The following is a 22881-nucleotide window of genomic DNA, read 5'->3' as shown; positions in this document are numbered from 1 at the left end:
GCATGACCCAGCCGAGGCCCAGCACACACACAGCATGAACACATGCTCCAGGAGAAATGAACATAGCTGAGGTTGTGTTGCACTCATTGAAACACATTTGAATGATTCAAACCTTTCAGTTCACTTAACCCTTTAAGTGCTGAGAGCCGAGCGCTTAAGATAAAACAAAATATCCTGTGTAGTCTATTTTTAGTCATAGCCTAGTTTAGCATAAAGCCTAGAAAGGGGAATCGTGTTTTTTTTGTCAATCCCACAAATAGTCAGATTAGTACTCAAGATTATTTACTTAAGTAAAAGTACAAATATTAAAGTGTGAAAATACTCATTTACAAGTAAAAGTGTTTCAAAGTTCTACTTAAGTATTAGCATCAAAATATACTTTAAGCATCAAAAAAGTAAAAGTCCTCGTCATTGCACAATGGGACATTAAAGAGCCAGATATTTTTATTTTATGTTATAAATTATTGTATTTAAATGATTGGTTCATTATGTGTTCATCATCTTAAATGTTGTACTTGGTAGGAGGGTTTTATTTGACCTGACTTCAAAATATTTGAAATTATTCACTTTTTACATGTGACTCATTACTCATTAATTTGGATTTTTTTTCTTTTGATTGATTACTTTAAACATTTTTTTTAATAATACACATTAAATATATAAATACTTCCATTTACAAATCAACTTTTTGATACAAATGACCTATATGAAAGGTCAAAGGATCGTGTAGAGCCATATGAAGTGTCATATAAACAGTAAATGAATACATTGGCACAATGATTGCAACTTTTTCGCATAATTTATTCAATAAAATCATCCAAATTAGAGCTATTTGATACATCAATTTCCATACTGGAGGAGGGTTTGTCAGCATTAGCAGATTCTATAAATATCCTCTCTCCCTACTTGATCCTTGAAATGTGTAGATATTGTGTTAGTGGTTCCTCAGTCCCCCTGAGTACATGACTGGGTGAGAGACAGCAGTACAACAGGTTCAAGTCTGATGACGGACGATGGTTCTTCAACACATGCTCTATTGAGGTAGAAACATCGGACGCATCATAATCTGATGATTCTCTGACTACTCTTTGAAAGAGTCTAAACCTGAAATGTAATGAATAATACAGTGGTCTACCCTTAAAGGAACATCTTGCTAGATTTAAAGTGCACTATAACAGCATGATTATCAAATGTACTCATTCCAGTGCCGTACATAATAAACATAATCATCTCTAAACATTGTTCACGGGAACACAGCGGTATATATGAGAACAACTTATACAGCGTTAATCATATTTCTGAAATTAGACAGTGATCAACATGAGTTATCAACATGTAAACGTAACATGCAAGTCTACTTTAGATGGAATTCCCTCCCTAATCACAGAGGACAGAACAGCATGAAAACACACAGACGACACATCTTCATCCCACTAATGCTCATGTAACATTTTCAGTGCAAAATAAACTCTGAAAAAAGAAATTACCTTAAGGTAATTCTGCATTCAAGTCCAATTTCCTCTTCCTTCATCGTCAGGCTCAGGTAAACACAGAACTTTTTCATGGACCCTCAACCATGTATTTTGTTAAAGACAAAACACATTTACGGAATGCAATCGAACATGCCACTAAGTGACCCAGCAGAAATTAAAACGCCCAAAAAGATGAGCCAGAAAACACACTTCAGTGTGTCAGACCAAATCCAACGGCCATCATTGACGACGGTTCGGACATTTTTCTTTTTGGCTGAGACATTAGAAACTGCACAGGCCTTAAGGCTGTACTTTTGATCTGTTACTGACCAATAATTCACCTTCTCCCCGAACCCTGTGCCTCTACTTGAAACACATGGACAGAGACAATTGGCACAGTCAAAGATATTTGCAAAAAATATTTTAAACAACCAAACCCAGCAGGACTCTATAAAGCAGAAGCAGTCTACAGGGTGTTCAGCCAGGTTGTATCTAATGTTAGCAGGCAGGAGATCATCCTACAGCAGACGGCTCACATGCTTCATGCAGCTGAAGCTGATAAAGAGAGAGATGTGTCCCATAATGCAGAACACATGAAGCATTCATTCTGTTCAGGCGATAAATACTCCATCATCTCTAAAAACCCAGATAGCCCTAAAAACATTTAATGTTGTTCTGAAGACATTGTTCGATGACTGTTTTTTCAATCAGGATAATTAATATAGCAACCAAACAAAAAATGTATATATTTTTGTATGAAACAATAAAAACACAAAATTGATTTAACCTAGGGCTGCTCGATTATGGCAAAAATGATAATCTCGATTATTTGGGTCAATAATTGATATCACGATTATTAAAAACAATTATCCATTTACTTTGAAAACATCCATTTATTGAAATAAATAAATAATTGAACAGCATGTTTTTAACAGTTGATTACCCTGAACTTTAAGCATAATTCAACTGAAAAACAAATAAAATAAAAAAATAATCGTTTTATTTCGATTATGTTGTTTTCATAATCGTTGCAAGCCAAAATCGTAATTGCGATTAAAATACGATGAATTGAGCAGCCCTAACCTGTGAATTAACTTTCAATTTTGGTTATCGAATTGAGCAAGGACATTTTTACTTTTTAATTGGGTGCATAACTAAAAAGAAGAGTCACTAAAATATATTCAGAAAATACAAAAAAGACTCTGGGTTTTTTAAAGATTGCGTGGTGTATACAATATTTGTAGGAAAACAGATGCTTAGCTCTTTGACTCGAAGGTTTTCGTAATAAATGAAATGTGCAAACTGTTATTTACCTGATCTAACTGTCGAGTGCAGATCCAACCAGGAAGTTCCTGATGTAGGACTGTCACTGTTCCAATATGGCTTCTGCTCAGAAAGGCTGCAGTCATCGGACGACATAAAAATAAATCTCTGCTTACGTTGTCCAAAAATATCTCAAAGCAGGCGTTTGAAATGGAGCTACTGCTTAGAAATCTTTTTGAATGTTAGACATGTGAATGTTCAGATTGAGTACCAGGTCGAGAACGCTTTTATAATGACAATTCAGATTGACATGGCATTTAATCTGAACAAGAGCACACGTTTGAACATCATCTATTATATAGTCATCGCATTATATAAACACTACACATTTAAATAAACAAAACACATCAGCAAGACATAATTTCCTGCTTCAGTAATTATACACGTTCTTTAAAGTTAAAAGCGAGCATGGCTTCTTAATGACAAAGCGGGTTTGAAAGTGCTTTACTGTAAAACTGATATAAACTCTCAGTTATTTCTGTTGCGTCATCAAGGCCACCGCGCTTCCTGCTACAAGGGTCACTTGAAAGGAGAGGAAAGGAGAGGAAATGAGAGTGCGTGCGAGCGTTCATGGAAGGAAGAGGAAGAGAAGGTGTGGTCACCAGAAGCCAATTTAGCCTAATACAATGTATAACAGCGGGTTAAACTGCAACCATAGTGCAGGCCTTCTTGAAATATGCTGTTCAAGGTTAGGGGAAGTGGAACAGGAGGAACTACTGGACTGCACATAAGCAACTTCTGTAAATGACATTTAAACCACATTACCAAGTGTTATTTGGAAAATGTTCTGCTGGGTACAAACACCTTTCCTGTGTACAGTGCACTCCCTACGGGTAGTCATTATCGCCACTGCTCACACATCCTGTTGGAACATGCAGGAGCAGCTCAGGGGAAAGAACTGGCAACGTCCTTCAATATCCACTCAACCAGACAGCCACCATGTGGTGAGCTCAGAATATAATCCTCTCATCTCTCGTTGTCCCTGATTTCTGCCTATTAAAGCCTGAAAATCACTCTTAAAGGGGTTGGAACATATGAGGGATTTAAATTTAGGACAGGAAATGTTCAGTGGCATTTGAGATGTTCCCTGGGGTGTTCCTTTGCTAGCTTGTCTCTCTCGGGTCCGAAAATGCAGTTGGCATGCCAGGAGAACCACACGATGATGGAGATGATGGTAGTCTGGAGGAGGAGCATCACCCCATAGGTTGAAGTAATGGTAGGTCCAGGTAGGGGGGCGAGGGTGGCGGGGGGCAGCAGCAGAGTCGGGCTGAGCAGGATGGCCTTCACCTCGGCCTTGATCAGGTGGAGCTCGTCCAGGATGGACAGAAAGGTGCAGCAGTGGAACCACTGGTGGCTGTGGCCCCAGATGTCGAAGCGCCCCGGGGCCAGGCGCTCGGGGATCTTACTGATGTTGAACACCGCTGAGACCAGCAGCCAGAAGCAGTGGCGATAGAAGAAGCCGGCTGTAGAGGTGGAAGCCGCAAAGGACGAGGAGGTGGTGGAGTAAGGTGATCTGGTGAGGAGGCGGTAGAAAATGGGCGTGGAAGAGACGAGGAACGGCAGGAGGAAAACGAAGGTTCGGATGAGGTATCGATGCCGCCTCCACCTCTGTCGAGTATTGCAGCAAGACAAGACGCAAATGATCGCGACAAGACATGCAGAAGGGATGTAGAAGCTCTCAAAAAACACACAGAAGTCTGGGATTGCATAGGATAGAGAGCCTGCAGGCTCCTCTTTCAAGTCCGTTTGGGAGCCATTGTTGCCTCCTGTCTCCACTATACCTGCTTGAGGGTGGATGTAGTAGTAGTACGCCAAAGACGAGCCAACTGTGTAGGAACTGATGGTGCCGTAATCCACAAAGAAGCAGACTTCCCTCACAACCAGAGACATTGAGTTGAGCAGGTGGGCCATGCTGCTAGCCATTAACAGACAGAAGACCCCAATAAAGTAGTTCCACAGTGGATAGAAGAACGGGGAGTCGGCATGTGGCGCACCTTCCCAACCAAATACCTCCACGAAATAATATGCAAAGATAAAAACTGGCAGGAAGTGTGTCCAGAAGTTGCCTGTCTCATTGGTAGGCCTGAATGCTGACAGTAAGCAATCCTTCACGCTGTAGTTTGGGAAGCGGTAGCCGGTCAAGATGAAGTTTTCTTTGACCCGAGATGGCACATCCGTGTGCCTCAGAAGAGGCATTGACTGGCCACAGTTTAGAAGCATACTGGCAACAGTTAATGTCTCTGACAGCAGAAAGTGTTTAATTTAATCGGTGCTTTCCTGCACAGCACTGAAGGTTTTATTGCTTAACTGTCGGCTGATTACAGCAGTTAATGATCACCGTGCTTACATGTGGATAAGGCCTCTGCCGGCTGCTCTGGTTTGAAAGACATTTCAGCCCTGCTCTTCTGTCGACCTTTGACCCCAGCTCCACTGTGGGCCCCATGAGCTGTAGGCTTATCCAAATAGAAGATATGGTGTATATTCTAGCGGTGTCCCGTGAGAAAACGACAGGGCAGAGTTCAGCAAAGAGAATTCTCAGGCCAACTGCTTTGATATGTTTCGCTTCCTCTTGACCCTAGAGCCCTACAAAAACGTCAGCATGCAATGATATTCATGCTGTTTATATCATGTTCCCTTCTTAGCATAAGGCATGGTTTGCATCTCCTTCTTCAGTCACATCCACATTCACATGTCTTGCTTTGGACAGATCTGCAGCAGCAAATAAAAATGAAGGTCACTTATTACTGTGTTACAAGGTTACACAGGACGTCAGTCAGCAAGATGATTCCACACAGCAGAGAGGTCCTGAAGGAGGGTCCATTCAGTTCTGCGGTATGTAGGTCAGACTGGCATTCAACCCCCAAATACAGGCTCCTCTTCTCCTGTTGTTCCGTCAGCCTGGATCCACGTCCGACTTTCATTTCATACAGCTCCGGTCCGTTGCAATGCAGTCCGCTGCGGAGGGGAATAAATCCCCCGGGGTTAAAACCAAACGCTTTGTGTGCCGGTGCTCGGTCCTTTACCGTGAGGTCCCGTTTAAATATTCCCCGGTTCACGGGTGATAGTTGGGAAAACGACTGCCGTGAGTCCCTCTGAGGCTGAAGCCGACCGGCGTTTCGGCAAAGCACCGGGGAGAACCGGAGACTGTTTGACAGGTACTCGCATCAAGTTACATAAGCGTTAATGCCTGGGTTCCGATTGTGAGTTTCAAAATAAAATTAAGAGGTAGTTATCACTTTTAAAGGTCATAATGGTTGTTTCCAGTTCAATCTAAACCAGGGGTTTTGCAACCCTTTGCAACCTCCGGCCAACGGGCCGTATACGCAGGGCCGGCCTTAGACATTTTGGTGCCCTAGGCGAGATTATGATTTGGTCACCCCCCCCCTTCCAAGCAATACACAATAGCATATTTAAAGAATAAATGAAAAATATCTACAAAAGACCAATACACCACAACAACTGAAACTTATTGACATGTTGGTTATATACATAAACAAGGTTTCAAATGTATTCATTATTGTATGCACATGTTTTAATTGTGGGGTGGACGTCACATCCTCTAGGGGGGTCCGTTTTTTAACATTTTAAAGTAAAATGCTTCAAAGTGGTGCACTTTGAGCAGAAGTACTAGAGACTAGATCTAAAACACCCATATGAAAAAGATCGGTTTACATTTGAATAATCAAATAAGTATGTGTACATAGCCAATAACCTACCATAGCCAATAATAAATAAATGTAACGTATTTTATTTTTGTTGTTCATTTATATCTTATTTTACCTAGTTAACATTTATTTATTCATGCATACTTTTAATCTCTCCAGTTTTAAACGATGTTTTTGGTTACTGTCCTATAGTATACATTGGAATGATTTCAAACCTGTTGTTATTTATCCTAATAATTATAAAGGTGTGCCTTGGAAATATTTGTTTACATCAATTGTGACCAAACCGTTTGAGACCCACTGAGATAGCTTAGACTAAAGTGAACTATCTAAACACTCAGAGTCCTTTACCTCACTGAGCTGTATATCAGCCTCAATCCAACAACAATCCGCAGTACCGATGCGCGCCCTCTCTCTCTCTCTCTTGCTCGTTCGGAGGCTCGCTCGCACTTTGGCTGTGAGCTGCAGGCGCCTGATAAGTCCTGAAAAGGTCAGAACACAACACAACAAGCCTAACGTGTCATCACGTGGTATATGTCTCGTCTGACGTGTTAGTGGATCGCCGGAGCTGTTAGATTAACATTAACATGCTTATTGTAGTTCTAAGTGCAATGTCTTGCGGCCTGTAGCACCATCGATGGAGCATATGTGTGGGCTGGACCTGTATTTTACAGGAAAGGAGTGAGCAGAGAGTAGAGTAGTTGTCGATTCTTGTTCTGTTTTCTGTGACTATCTGCTTCACCCTCTCAGACTTTCAGTTGCGCGTGCTACTAAAGAGACGTGTTACCATGGAAACCAAACAATGTTGTAGCTGTATTAAAGTCCGAGTGGAAACAGTCCTGTGTAAATCTGATTTTGTCAGAAATCGGGAGAAATGCGGGAGAAATATGACCCCGGGAGGAAACCGGGAGAGGGCAATGAAATCGGGAGTCTCCCGCGAAAATCGGGAGGGTTGAAAAGTACGAGATGGGGGTGCTGCAGCCCCCTCAGCACTCCCCCTTCTCGCGTCCCTGTACACATTTCGCAGTTTTTGCGTGGCTGTGTCTTTAGTTGTAAGCCCAGTGGCGATCTGTTCATCTGTCATACTCATCATATGATAACGCCATCGAAAATAATAGGATACATTACATTACAAGTACTTCTGGGTCTTTGTGTGTCATTCAAGTTTAAAAGTGGAGTGATTAGTAAAATATCCATAAAGAAAAAGAAAATCTGCTTACAGTTCTGATTCATATGGATGATGAGAGATGTATCCATATCTCTTAATTTTGCTCTCAAACTGCACCAGATTGATGCTTTTAACTTCAAAATAAATAAATAAAAATCTCCCCGGGGTCATGGTAAGATATCTGGATTAAGAGATTGCTTTTTCTTTGCACAGCGGCCCTCGGAGGATGTTGTAAAAAGTGAAATGGCCCTTGAGAGGAAAAATGTCCCCTACCCCTGATATAAACGGACCTGATTAATAAAGGTTACTTTCACGAGACCTTTGATAATTCACGTATTTTACAGGCAAGCGCATTTAATTCCCATTAGTATTGCCAAAGTAGAATGGGAAGCAAGATGTGTGAAATTAATAAAACACAGACAACATAATAAGACATCAAATAGGAAAAGCTGGGATGAACTGTTAAATATATAACAGCAAAAGAGCGGACCCCGCCCGTCCCCCCCCCGCCCGTCCCCCAACAACAATTTGTTCGATGTTTATATTTTTTTAAATTAGCATAATGACAATATAATGCATTTATGTAATATGTTAATATTTATTAATAATTTTTTGACGCATATGAGTCATGGATATAATAGAATGAAAATAATACCATAGTTTTACACAAATAATTATTTAGCATGGCATTGCCATGTCTCCAGTTTTTTGTATAATGTTTAACCTTGATTTTTTTTCACGGTCTTGTCATTACAATTACATCATATTTTCGGATGTTTTATTGTTTGTTTAGTCGGGGCAGTAAAGCAATTAATCTGAATTAAAACTGAGAGAAAACCTGAGCCTTATTTTGAAGGCAGATTCAATCCGTTTCCGGTCCTATTCTGAATAACTGCGTGCCTGCCCTTGAGGCAGTCTAACGAGGAGAGCCGAACTGTTTTAAAGCTTTGAGCTTCTCTTTTTCAGTCTGTTTGCTGTTCAGTCCTCCATATGTGACGATATAGTTCACGATGTGTTATGTTTATTTGTCTAGTGTCTTTGTGCCAACTATGTATGAATGTTTGCATGTTATGTTTACTGTTAAAGCAGGGTTAGTTGGTGCATGTAGTTGCCTGTTTTCGCCACAAGGCTCCGCCTGAGGGTGTGAAGGTGAGGAAGATGTTTCTTCCTCGGTGGTTGAGGGAACTGTGACGGAGTTTTTGGTTCTTAATAAAGTTGCCACGAGTGAGAAAAGACAAGTGATGTCCGCTTGAGTGCTTGAGTGCAACATATATTGGCAAGCTAGCCAGGATATTAGCTCTAAACGGATTAAAAGAGGGCTTTTATCCTGAGACGAACCAGGAAAAGAAAGATAACACTGTAACGTGAGGAAAATATCGATTTGGAGATTCTCCTAGATCGCGCCACCATTGCTCTGAGTCAGCAAAACCGGGACCGGATGGTGGAGGTCTGTAAATATCTGCATTGTATAGAAGATGATGAAGAAGATACTTTTGCTGATAAAAACAGACGAACATTATTTAAAATAGCAGAAAACAAAATTGACGAAATTGAAGAAGAAGCAGATGCAGAGGAAGCATGTAAAGTAATCCAAGAGCTGCTAGTTTTCATGGAGGGCCTGACAGAAGACGGAGACAGAAAAGCAGGCGAGCGCTGCCATGACACTGAGATGAGAGATAAATGGAGCTGCAGCAGTCCCGAAAGAGTTTGGAAGACGAAATAAAGATGCTGGGTGAAAAACTAAACATATCAGATGGCGTCAGCAGCAGCACTAGCGGACCACTATTCACAGCTAAGGTGCCAGAGGTAACCATCAGGCAAGAGTTCCGCATCTGCGGCCAAATCGATGCAGCGTGACAAACTGTCATATACCAACTTAATACACCAGATAGAGAGCGGGCTTCGCAAGGGTCATGGTGAGTCGGAAGTAATCGAGGCTGTGATAAGGGCCATTAGCCCTGGCTTAAAGCTGCGGGACATGCTAGAAATAAAGACTGAATTGACTCTGCCTCAGCTAAAGATCATATTAAAGGGGCATTACAACGAAGATGACACTTCAGATCTGTACCAAAAATTGATCAGCATGTCCCAGGAGCCGAAAGAATCAGCACAAGAGTTTTTGTTCAGAGCTATTGAACTAAAAGATAGACTGCTGTTTACATCCAAGGACAGAGACTCGGAGGAGCACTACAGTGCAGACCTGGTCAGGAAGAAGTTTCTACGGTCAGTTGGTACAGGGCTGCTCAGTGACAACATCAAATACCAGATTAAACCATACCTTGATGACATGGAGGTGACCGATGAAACTCTGATTGAAAGAGTAAATGAAGCAGGAAACCTTGAGGCAGAAAGAATAAATAAGCTTAAACGTAACAACACCAAAACACACAATGACTGAACTACAGACAACTAACAATAAGTTGGACAAGTGACCTGACCCCTCCATGCAGAAAACACTGCAGGAGGATGCTAAAGGCACCCACAAGGAGAAGACAAAGACAGCCCAACCTCCACAAGAGCTTTTGATGCACACTCTGGTAAGAGAGCTTCAAACTGAGGTTGCTGAAATGAAACGTATGGTGTTAGCTTCCATGAGCACTGGCAGGCCACAGAACTACAGGCAAGCTACAGGGAACAACAGCATCCGGAGAAGAGCGTGCAGGGACTGCCAGGACAAAGGAGAGGAAGTCAACTGTAGCCACTGCTTCAAGTGTGGACAGCTGGGACACATATCTAGAGGATGCAGAGCTCCACGCCAGGCGCAGGGAAACTTCGGAGGGTTGCTGCAGGGGGACCAGCAGTAATCCAGCAACAGCCGTCAGGGTCCCACCGCTGCAACAACTGTCTACAGGAGGAGGATGCAACCAGGAGACTTGTGACATGTGCAGGTTGTTCAAGTACAGTTTATTGCTCCAGGTCCTGTCAGAAGCATCATTGGCCAGAACACAAACCTCTGTGTAAAGCAGTAAGTTTAGTTGCAGAACACTTAGCAGAAACCAAGAGACATAAGAACAACTTTCCAGACACATGCAAAGTTAATTACCTCTCAGCTAAAGAAGATAAAAGACTTATTAAACTTATTGGCAAACGGAAAATGATAAAATATACTTTTGATAACGTACCAGTGACAGCATTGTGGGATACGGGTGCTCAGGCAACAGTAATAAATGAAAAATGGCGAGCTGAACACCTTCCACACAGCACTATCAGACCTATAGCTGAACTCTTAGGGCCAGAACCACTAAATGGACTTGCTGCAAATAGAACAAAAATCCCATTTATGGGATGGATACCAGTAGAGTTCCAACTGAGCGGGTTAGAGACTTCTAGTGCAAGTCTGCTAGTGCCAGTTCTAGTTTCCAGTGATCAAAATGTGGCAGAAGACCCTATAGTTGGCTTTAATGTAATAGAGGAAGTGATCAATGAACAATTAAAACAACAGAAGGGCACAGCAGGAAGTGACAGTACTACAGCAGTTGTGAGCGGTGCTTTTGAAATTCACTCTTATGCTTCACACACTTTTATCCAGCTAATACACACTCATCAAGCTACTTCTGAGGAGACCATAGTAAAAACAGGCAAGGATAAAGTTGTGTTACTCCCAGGTGAAGTTACCACAGTGAAATGTTGCACACGCATGCAGACTGAAGAGGACACTGTCATGTTGTTCAGCCCAATTATGAACACCAGCTTACCTGAGGGATTGCACATCCAAGAAGCAGGCCTGTCGCGATAATCGATAAATTGACTTATTGTACGATAAATAAAAATGGACTCGATAACTTTTCTGAGCTCGATAAATTGCCGTTTACATAAAGATGTGACCAGCATTTTATCCTGGAGCGCTGTGGCTGCCAGGCGCGCTGTGAGGGGCGGGGCTGACACACAGCCAGGTCAGGACACTCCGCGTGCACGTGCAGCAGCGTAGCAGCCAAATTAATAATATAGCGACAAGCGGGAGACAACGTGTGACTTACTCGCGGGGAATTTAAAGTGAAATGGAATTGGTTACAAAACCTAACTACACATCTCGATTCTCCGGTGTGGCAGTATTTTGGATTCAAACCAAATCAACGAGGCGAACCTACGGACTTGAATGAGCCGGGCGGTGTGTCGCATTGGTTTAAAAAAGGTAGCGACAAAAGCAGGCAATCCCACGCATTTTAAACCACCTAAAACACAACCACCCTATTCCGTTTTCCCAGCTGGGAGCAAACACGGCAGCTGGAGATGGAGAGCGCCCGCCCGACAATGCAAACATGTTGGTGTTCCTTGCTCGAAAACTTAGAAAACAGATTTGGATATGGCCTGTTGAGGCATCTGGGTCTTTGACAGTAGACTGTACACTTGACTGTTGTTTTAAGGAGTTTTTTTTTGCTCGTGAGATAATGTGTGCTCATGTGTATTTATGTATATATATATATGAGAGAGAGAGCTCTGTTTTCCAGCCTGACTCTATTTAATTTATTGTTTTGGTTGTTTGTGATTTAATTAATTTATTATAATTTAATTAATTGGTTTTATTTATTATATATAATTTATATTAGACTCTGTTGCTCCTTTGAAAAAGAAGAAAATAAAACAACATAGATTAGCTCCATGGCATAATGCCGAAACCCGCAAAATAAAGCAAAAGTCGAGACAACTTGAAAGGATATGGCGTTCCACTAAACTTGAAGAATCTCGTTTAATTTGGCATATTACTCTCAATGAATATAAGAAAGCACTGCGTAAAGCGAGAGCAGCCTACTACTCTTCATTAATAGATGAGAATAAGAATAATGCAAGATTTCTTTTCAGCACTGTAGCCAGGCTGACAGAGAGCCACAGCTCGACTGAGCCTTCTATTCCCATAGCACTCAGTAGTAATGATTTTATGTGCTTTTTTAACGATAAAATTGTTACTCTTAGAAACAAAATCAATGACCTCTTGCCTTTGACCAGTATAGTGTTATCAACAGCTCCCGGAAACGTAAGTTCTAATAATATTACACTAGATAGTAAACTAGAATGCTTTTCAGCCATAAACCTTGAACAATTAAATTCAATGATTCTCTCTTCTAAACCATCAACGTGTATCTTAGACCCGATTCCAACTAAGCTGTTAAAAGAAGTTTTTCCATTAATTAGCACTTCTTTATTAAATATTATGAATATGTCTTTATTATCAGGCTATGTTCCAAAATCATTCAAAGTAGCAGTGATAAAACCGCTTCTTAAAAAGCACAACCTCGATCCAGAGGTTTTAGCCAACTATAGACCTATTTCTAATCTTCCGTTCCTCTCAAAAATTCTTGAGAAAGCAGTCGCAAAACAGCTGTGTGATTACTTAAGAAACTATGATTTATTTGAAGATTTTCAGTCTGGCTTTAGAACACAACATAGCACAGAGACAGCTCTGGTTAAAGTCACAAATGACATTCTAATAGCCTCTGACAAGGGACTTGTCTCTATTCTTGTCTTACTCGATCTTAGTGCTGCATTTGATACTATCGACCATGATATCCTATTGCAAAGACTAGAGCACTTAGTTGGCATACAGGGAACTGCTTTAGGCTGGTTTAGGTCTTATCTATCTGAACGCTCTCAGTTTGTACGTGTCAACGATGAATCTTCCATGCAAACCAAAGTTAGCCATGGAGTGCCACAGGGCTCAGTGCTTAGACCTATTTTGTTCACCCTATATATGCTTCCGTTAGGCAATATTATAAGGAATCATTCTGTAAACTTTCATTGTTATGCGGATGATACTCAACTATATTTATCAATCAAGCCTGATGAAATTAATCATCTAAATAAAATTCAAGACTGCCTCAAGGACTTAAAAACGTGGATGACCTTAAATTTTTTGATGTTAAACACGACCAAAACTGAAGTTATTGTACTTGGCCCGAAGAATCTACGAAACAAATTATCTAAAGATATATTAACTATGGATGGCATTAATTTGGCCTCCAGTGAGACTGTAAGGAATCTTGGTGTTATATTTGATCAGGATTTATCCTTTAACGCCCACATAAAATCAATTTCAAGGACCGCCTACTTCCATCTACGTAACATTGCAAAAATCAGGCATATCTTGCCTCAAAACGATGCAGAGAAACTAGTCCATGCATTTGTTACTTCAAGGCTGGATTATTGTAACTCCTTATTATCAGGGTGTACCAAGAAGTCAGTCAAGTCGCTTCAGCTGATTCAAAATGCTGCAGCTCGTGTACTAACCAGAGTTAGGAAAAGGGACCACATTACTCCTGTTCTGGCTGCCTTACACTGGCTCCCTATAGAACACAGGATAGAATTTAAAATTCTTCTTCTCGCCTACAAAGCCCTTAATGGGCAGGCGCCATCTTACCTTAAAGAACTCATTATACCCTATTGTCCTACTAGGGCATTGCGTTCCAAGAATGCAGGGTTGTTGGTTGTTCCTAGAGTCTCTAAAAGTACAATGGGAGCCAGAGCCTTTTCTTATCAAGCTCCACTTTTGTGGAATCAGCTTCCAGTTTGTGTTCGGACGGCAGACACCCTATCCGTTTTTAAGAGTGCGCTTAAGACTTTCCTTTTTGATAAAGCTTATAGTTAGGGCTGATTAGATTCAGCCCCTAGTTTTGCTGATATAGGCTTAGTTTGTCGGGGGACATCTTACTTCTTCCTTCTCTCTGTCTATACCTGTGTACTCTCATGTTCCGATTAACCCAGCTTCCCCAAATTTCTTTCTTTTTGGTGTCTATATACGCCGGGATCCGGAGTCATGGATGATCCTGCGGTCCTGTGTCATGGATTGCGAGTCCTGGATCTTGAGTCGTGGCTGCGGTCCTGGATCATAAGTCCTGGATGGATATCCTCGTGGATTCATCTTCTTATTATACACACATGCATTTCAAAACATTTGGACTACCTATGTTGCAAATGTATTATCTTTTCAATTTACACACGGCATCTATTGCACGTCTGTCCGTCCTGGGAGAGGGATCCCTCCTCTGTTGCTCTCCCTGAGGTTTCTCCCATTTTTCCCTTTAAACTGTGGGGTTTTCTCTGGAAGTTTTTCCTTGTACGATGTGAGGGTCTAAGGACAGAGGGTGTCGTATTGTCATACTGATATTCTGTACAAACTGTGAAGTCCACTGAGACAAATGTAACATTTGTGATATTGGGCTATATAAATAAACATTGATTGATTGATTGATTGATATATTTTATTATTATTTCACATTTCATTTGCAATGTTGAATGTTCAATAAAAAGTTATGTTTGAAAGGATGTACTTGAATTATTATTATATATTATCATTATGTTTAAAATGGTCTTAAAACGGTGCCGACAATATTATCGTTTATCGCAATAATTTCCAGAAAAATGTATCGTCCAACACAATTAATTATCGTGACAGGCCTACCAAGAAGTACTGTTCACTATGAGAAGAGGTAACTCTGCCACTGTCCCTGTTTCAGTTATTAACACTAAAGCACACAGTGTCACACTAGGCCCCCGAGTTAGCCTCGGACACATTGAGAGCGTGAAGGCTGTGTACCCAGCAGCTACAGAACCAGCGGCACAAGGACAGACACAACCAGGTCCCGACAAAAATGCACAGCAAAACACAGACTGCTCAGGTACAAGCTGCCCCACTACTGACTGTGATGAAACCTGGGATCCCCCAGTCACTTTAGATCACTTGACTAGTGACCAGCAAACCTTAGCAAGAGAAGTGTTAAAGGAGGAGTGTAAAGCATTTGCTAGGGATGAAAATGATGTAGGCTCCATACCCTCTCTGTGTATGCACATCACCTTAAATGACCAGACACCTGTCCAGAAGACTTATATCAGTATTCCCAAGCCATTACATCAGGAGGTAAAGGAATATTTACAGGACATGATTAATAAGGGCTGGATCACTAAATCAAGGTCACTCTATTCGTCACCTATAGTGTGTGTAAGAAAAAAATCAGGGGAACTGAGACTGTGTGTAGACTACCGTGAGCTAAATAGGAAGTCAGTGCCAGATAGACATCCTATTCCTCGCATACAAGATATGTTGGACAGTCTTACTGGGAGTTCATGGTTTTCTGTACTTGACCAAGGCAAGGCGTACCACCAAGGCTTTGTAGATGAAGAAAGTCAGCCTCTCACTGCCTTCATCACACCATGGGGTCTGTATCAGTGGGTGAGGATCCCCTTTGGCCGTTAGTTTCCAGCTGAATTTCAAAGAAGTATGGAGGAGTGTTTCTGGGGTTTGCGTGATTATATTTGCCTGCCTTACCTTGATGACAATTTACTCCACAGCAAGTCCTTCATTGACCATGTTGAGCATGTAAGAACAGTCCTTCGCCAATACCAGCAACATGGAGTGAAGCTCACACCAAAAAAATGTGAACTGTTTAAATACAAAGTTAGGTTTTTGGGCAGGATAGTGTCAAAAGAGGGGCATAGCATGGACCCGGCAGAGGTGGCTCCAGTGCAGGCCCTGAAGGAAAGACGCACTAACACAGTGGGAGAAGTGAGACAGATTTTAGGCTTCCTGTCCTACTACAGGACATACATACAAAACTTTTCTGTCATAGCAAAGCCCCTGTATGAACTGTTGGCAGCCCAATCCCCTGTTCCTGCTTCACCACAAAACCACAATGTGGCTAAAAAGGGAAAAGTAAAGAAAACAAAACACGGGCAGTTGACCTCATCATCACCAGTCACATGGACTGAAAAGCATCATCAGGTTCTGAGCCACCTAGCGGACAAACTCTCTAACCCTCCAATCCTAGGCTTCCCAGACCTGAATGAACCGTTTGTTTTGCACACTGATGCTTCACAGGCAGGACTTGGTGCAGTGCTGTACCAACGCAGTCATGGCAAGCTGAAGGTGATCGCTTATGGATCCAGAACGCTCACCCCTCCAGAGAGAAACTACAGTCTGCACTCTGGTAAGCTGGAGTTTCTCGCACTGAAGTGGGACATCTGCGAGCGTTTCAGAGACTATCTTTTTCAAGCTCCCTCTTTTGTGGTATATACTGATAATAATCCACGGACATATATACTGGCAACAGCAAAGTTAAATGCCGTGGGACAAAGATGGGTAGCAGAGTTGGCAGATTTTAATTTCAAAATCAAGTAGACCAGGCAAAGCAAATGCAGACGCAGATGGCTTATCTAGAATGCCACTTGATTTTGAAAGTTATGTGAATGCACACAGGTTGTTTGCCAGGAAGAAGTAAGTGCAACAGGGCAGGGCATTTTGGTGCATCAGGAAGAGAACAGCCCATTCCTACACTCAGTCTCTTGTAATGCTCTACAGACACAGGTAGACATAGAGAATATGCTCAGTGCCATACAGCCATTCTCCAGGGAAGAAATAAAGACAGCACAGCAACAAGATCAGGTGATGGGCAAAATGTATGGACACAAAGAGAAAAACAAGCAACCCACTGTACAACAACTGAAACACGAGGGCCCAGAATTTAAATCTCTAGTAAGAGAGTGGACTAGGCTTGAGATCAGAGAAGATGGAACTATGCACCGCAAAACTCACACAAAAAGTCAGCTTTTGCTCCCAGACGTATACCGTCCACTTGTTCTGAAGAAGCTCCACAACGAAATGGGACACTTGGGAACAGAAAGGACAGTAAACTTGATAAGAGAACGTTTCTTTTGGCCCAAAATGCAAAGAGACATAGAACATTTTGTGACAAACGTGTGTGAGTGAACAGACACGCACTCGCCCCTATGATGAGTATCAAAACCACTCACCCATTCCAGCTGGTCTCTGTTGATTTTCTACATTTGGAAGAATGTAGGGGGGGTTATGAATATGTACTTGTCATAGTGGACCATTACACTCGGTTCGCACAAGCATATGCATCCATCCATCCATCCATCCATCCATCTTCTCCCGCTTATCCGTGGTCGGGTCGCGGAGGTAGCAGTTCCAGCAGAGAGCCCCAAACTTTCTTTTCCCTGGCCACATCAACCAGCTCTGACTGGGGGATCCCAAGGCGCTCCAAGGCCAGAGAAGAGATATAATCCCTCCATCTGGTTCTAGGTCTACCCCTTGGTCTCTTCCCAGCTGGACGTGCCTGGAACACCTCCCTAGGGAGGCGCCCATGTGGCATCCTAACTAGGTGCCCGAACCACCTCAACTGGCTCCTTTCGACGCGAAGGAGGAGCGGTTCAACTCCGAGTCCCTCCCGGATGACCGAACTTCTCACCTTATCCCTAAGGGAGACACCTGCCACCCTGCGGAGAAAACCCATCTCGGCCGCTTGTACCCACGATCTCGTTCTTTCGGTCATGACCCATCCTTCATGACCATAGGTGAGGGTAGGAACGAAAATGGCCCGGTAGACAGAGAGCTTTGCCTTCTGGCTCAGCTCCCTTTTCGTCACAACGGTGCGGTAAAGAGACTGCAGTACCGCTCCCGCTGCTCCGATTCTCCGACCCATCTCACGCTCCATTGTTCCCTCACTCGAGAACAAGACCCCGAGATACTTGAACTCCTTCACTTGGGGTAAGGACTCATTCCCTACTTGGAGTGGACAGTCCATCGGTTTCCTGCTGAGAACCATGGCCTCAGATTTGGAGGTGCTGATCCTCATCCCAGCCGCTTCACACTCGGTTGCGAACCGATCCAGTGAGTTCTGAAGGTCGCAGACCGATGAAGCCATCAGAACCACATCATCTGCAAAAAGCAGTGGTGCAATCCTTAGTCCACCGAACTGCAGACCCCCTCCCCCCCGACCACGCCTCGAAATCCGATCCATGTATATTACACACAGGATTGGTGACAAAGCGCAGCCCTGGCGGAGGCCAACCCTCACCTGAAATGGGTCCGACTTACTGCCGAGGACCCGGACACAGCTCTCGCTTTGGGAGTACAGAGATTGGATGGCCCTGAGTAGAGACCCCCTCACCCCATACTCCCGCAGCACCTCCCACAGTGACTCCCTGGGAACCCGGTCATACGCCTTCTCCAAGTCTACAAAACACATGTAGACTGGATGAGCGTACTCCCAGGCCCCCTCCAGGATCCTTGCGAGAGTAAAAAGCTGATCCATCGTTCCACGACCAGGACGGAATCCGCATTGTTCCTCCTCAATCTGAGGTTCGACAATCGGCCTGACCCTCCTTTCGAGTACCTTAGAGTAAACTTTCCCGGGGAGGCTGAGTAGTGTGATGCCTCTGTAATTGGCACACACCCTCTGATCCCCCTTTTTGAAAAGGGGAACCACCACCCGGTCTGCCACTCCTTCGGTACTGTTTCCGACTTCCACGCAACGTTGATGAGACGTGTCAACCATGACAGTCCCTTAACACCCAGAGCCTTCAGCATTTCTGGGCGGATCTCATCCACCCCTGGGGCTTTGCCACTGTGAAGTTGTTTGACGACCTCAGTGACCTCCCCCCGGGAGATTGGTGTCGATCCCCCGTCATACTCCAGCTCTGCCTCTAACATAGAGGGCGGAGTTGTCGGGTTCAGGAGTTCCTCAAAGTGCTCCTTCCAACGCCCTAACACTCCATCAGTTGAGGTCAACAACGTCCCATCCTTACTCTACACAGCTTGGATGGTTCCCTGCTTCCCCATCCTGAGGTGTCGGACAGTTTTCCAGAACAACTTTGGTGCCGCCCGAAAGTCTTTTTCCATGTCTTCTCCGAACTTCTCCCACACCCGCTGCTTTGCCTCGGCCACGGCTGAGGCTGCTGCCCTTCGGGCCTGTCGGTACCTTGCAACTGCCTCGGGAGTCCCCCGGGATAACAAATCCCTGAAGGCCTCCTTCTTCAGTCGGACGGCTTCCCTGACCACCGGTGTCCACCAGGAGGTTCGAGGGTTACCGCCCCTTGAGGCACCTAGGACCTTGAGACCACAGCTCCCCGCCGCGGCTTCGGCAATAGAGGCTTTGAACACCGACCACTCTGGTTCAATGTCCCCAACCTCCACAGGAATGCCCGAAAAGCTCCGCCGGAGGTGTGAGTTGAAGGCCTCCTGAACTTGGGCCTCCTCCAGACGTTCCCAGTTCACCCGAACTACACGTTTGGGCTTACCAGGTCTATCCAGAGGCTTCCCCCGCCACTCGACCCAACTCACCACCAGATGGTGATCAGTTGACAACTCCGCTCCTCTCTTTACCCGAGTGTCCAAAACATACGGCCTCAGGTCCGATGATACGATAACAAAATCGATCATGGACCTTCTGCCTAGGGTGCTCTGGTACCACGTACACTTATGAGCATCCTTATGTTCGAACATGGTGTTTGTTATGGCCAATCCATGACTAGCACAGAAGTCCAGTAACAAACCACCACTCCGGTTCAGATCAGGGGGGCCGTTCCTCCCAATCACTCCCCTCCAAGTGTCTCCATCATTGCCCACATGTGCGTTGAAGTCTCCCAGCAAGATTAAAGAGTCCCCTTCAGGAGCCCCATACAGGACTCTTTCCAGGGTCTCCAAGAAGGCCGTATAGTCTGAACTGCTGTTGGGTGCATAAGCACACACAACAGTCAGAGTTTTCCCCCCCATAACCCGCAGGCGTAGGGAGGCAACCCTCTCGTCCACTGGGGTAGACTCCAACAACGAAGCACCCAACCGGGGACTTGTGAGTATCCCCACACCCGCCCGGCGCCTCACACCTTGAGCAACTCCGGAGAAGAATAGAGTCCAACCCCTATCCAGAAGTAAGGTTCCAGAGCCGACGCTGTGCGTAGAGGTGAGCCCAACCAGATCCAACTGGTAACGCTCCACCTCCCGCACAAACTCCGACTCCTTCCTCCCCAGAGAGGTGACGTTCCACGTCCCCAAAGCCAGCTTCTGTCGCCCGGGTCTGGTCCGTCGAGACCCTCTCCCTTCACTGCCACCCTCCTGGCAGCGCACCCGACCCCATCGCTGTTTCCCGTAGGTGGTGGGCCCGCGGGACGGAAAAGCGGAGGTGTTGCCCACGTCGCCTTTTCAGCCTGTGCCCGGCCGGGCTCCGTGGCAAGCCCGGCCACCAGACGCTCGCCGACGAGTCCTCCTTCTGGGCCTGGCTCCAGAAGGGGACCCCGGGCTTCCTCCGGGCCGGGTATCCTCACTTCGTGTGTCGTCTTTCATGAGGTCTTGTGAACCAATCTTAGTCTGGCCTCAAGCATATGCAACTACCAACAAATCAGCCAAGACTGTTGCAGACAAACTGTTTAATGATTTCTGTCTCAAGTTTGGTTTCCCAGAAAGACTGCATCATGATTTGGGGAGGGAATTTGAGAACAAGCTGCTTCACCACCTGAAAACACTGTCAGGCATTCGGGGGTCTCACACTACTCCTTATCATCCCCAAGGAAATGGACAGACAGGACGTTTCTGTCAATGCTGAGAACACTTACTGAAGAACAGAAACATGACTGGAAAAATCACCTCACTAAAGTCGTACATGCCTACAACTGCACAGCTAATGAAGTCACCGGCTATTCTCCATTCTTTCTCCTGTTTGGTAGGCCACCCCGACTGCCTGTTGACCTGCTGTTTGGAATTGAAAATCAGGACTGCACAGGCTCCTACCAGGACTATGTGGAGAAGTGGCGAAAGAGGATGACTGAGGCTTATGACATCGCCTCCAGAAATGCTTCCAAGTCAGCTGATAGGGGAAAAAAACAGTATGACAAGAAAGTGTATGGCCCCACACTGCAGGTTGGCAGTCGTGTCCTGGTGAGAAATGTGGCTGAGAGAGGAGGACCAGGTAAAATCCGCTCCTACTGGGAAGACAACATTTATGTTGTCAAAAGTCAGAAAGGTGACATCAGTCCAGTGTTTGAGGTAGTGCCTGAAAGTGGTGGAGGCAGGACAAGGATCCTCCACAGGAATCTACTTTTACCATGTGACTTCCTCCCAGCCACAGATGACAGATATCAGGCTACCATCCCAACTCGAACAAAGAAAAGAAATAATTACACAAACAGACACACATCTGTGACCAAGTACACACAACAAACAAATGTTGATGAGGAATCAGATGATGACTTTAATGATGTAACATTCACCTGGCCTTCAGCGGAACACCAAAGGATGCCTGCGCTTAACCCCTCTGCTCAGAAGTTCCATCCTCAAGAGGGAAAGATGATCTCGGGAACGAGGGAGCCAATGCAAAGCAGGGAGGAGGAACAAGAGGAGCAGGTTCACACAGTGACATCTGACGAAGGTGAGGAGGATGTTGTGACAACAGCTACAGAGAGCTCAGAGGAGGAAACAGTGGAAGACTCGGAGCAGAGGACAAGGTATCCAAGACGACAAAGAAAGCAACCACAGACTCTGACTTATGACAAACTTGGCCAGCCTAGTTTCGCAGAGAGAACCATTTCCACCAAAGAGATAGCTTTAAATGGCTACTGGCGGCCCTGGTAATGGACTTCGAAATAAATAAGAAAATAAATAAATAAGTAAATGACACTCCTTGCCTCTTTTTGCAAGTATACCTAAAGTGCCTTGTGTTAATGTGATTGTTGGCTGAAATTTGTGTTGCGTGGATTGGGTTCCAGAATTGATTTAGAAAGGAAAATGATGACCCTTTCAACAGTTTTGTAATATGCATTAAAGATGCAAATGTTTGGGTTTTCAAAAAAGAAAAACTGATCAAATCAGTAGTATTCACAACTGCAGTGAACAGCAGCTTCTGTATCTCATTAAGAAGTGTTTTATTCAAAATGGCCCATTCTCTTGTCTTACTACCCATGTAGTTGTTTAAGATTAGTAGGTGTAAAGGAAAATGTCGAGACGACATTTTGTAAGTGGGGGAGAGTGTGACGATATAGTTCACGATGTGTTATGTTTATTTGTCTAGTGTCTTTGTGCCAACTATGTATGAATGTTTGCATGTTATGTTTACTGTTAAAGCAGGGTTAGTTGGTGCATGTAGTTGCTTGTTTTCGCCACAAGGCTCCGCCTGAGGGCGTGAAGGTGAGGAAGAGCGTTTCTTCCTCGGTGGTTGAGGGAACTGTGACGGAGTTTTTGGTTCTTAATAAAGTTGCCACGAGTGAGAAAAAGACAAGTGATATCCGCTTGAGTCCTTGAGTGCAACACATACAAATATCCTGTAGACGAACATTAGAGACAGGCTTAACTGAGCCGAGCCGTGCTGGCTCGTCTGGGCTCGGTTTGAAATGCACAGTCCGTCCTGTAGAGTAATCCTTTTTCTGAGTATCTGCACCACAAAAACCCTTCAGCTGCACCCCCTCCTCTGTTTGTGTTGTGAGGCTTTCAATGGACACACAGAGCCTCCTCATGCTAAAGCAGGTCCTGTGTCAC

General features: G+C 44.2%; 1 protein-coding gene across 1 annotated transcript; it reads right to left on the bottom strand.

Moving 5' to 3' along the window:
• Window positions 1–780: 780 nt before the first annotated feature.
• On the bottom strand, window positions 781–5976 carry paqr9 (progestin and adipoQ receptor family member 9). Its single transcript, XM_079673183.1, has one exon. It carries the CDS (start codon window positions 5013–5015, stop codon window positions 3861–3863), a length of 1155 nt encoding a protein of 384 aa, XP_079529309.1. The 5' UTR covers window positions 5016–5976; the 3' UTR covers window positions 781–3860.
• Between the last annotated feature and the right edge of the window lie 16905 nt (window positions 5977–22881).

The sequence above is a fragment of the Notothenia rossii genome, assembly GCF_949606895.1.
Source record: "Notothenia rossii genome assembly, chromosome: 3".
Lineage (NCBI taxonomy): Eukaryota > Metazoa > Chordata > Actinopteri > Perciformes > Nototheniidae > Notothenia > Notothenia rossii.
The sequence above is the reverse complement of the archived record's forward strand: the minus strand, read 5'-3'. Positions and strand labels throughout refer to the sequence as shown.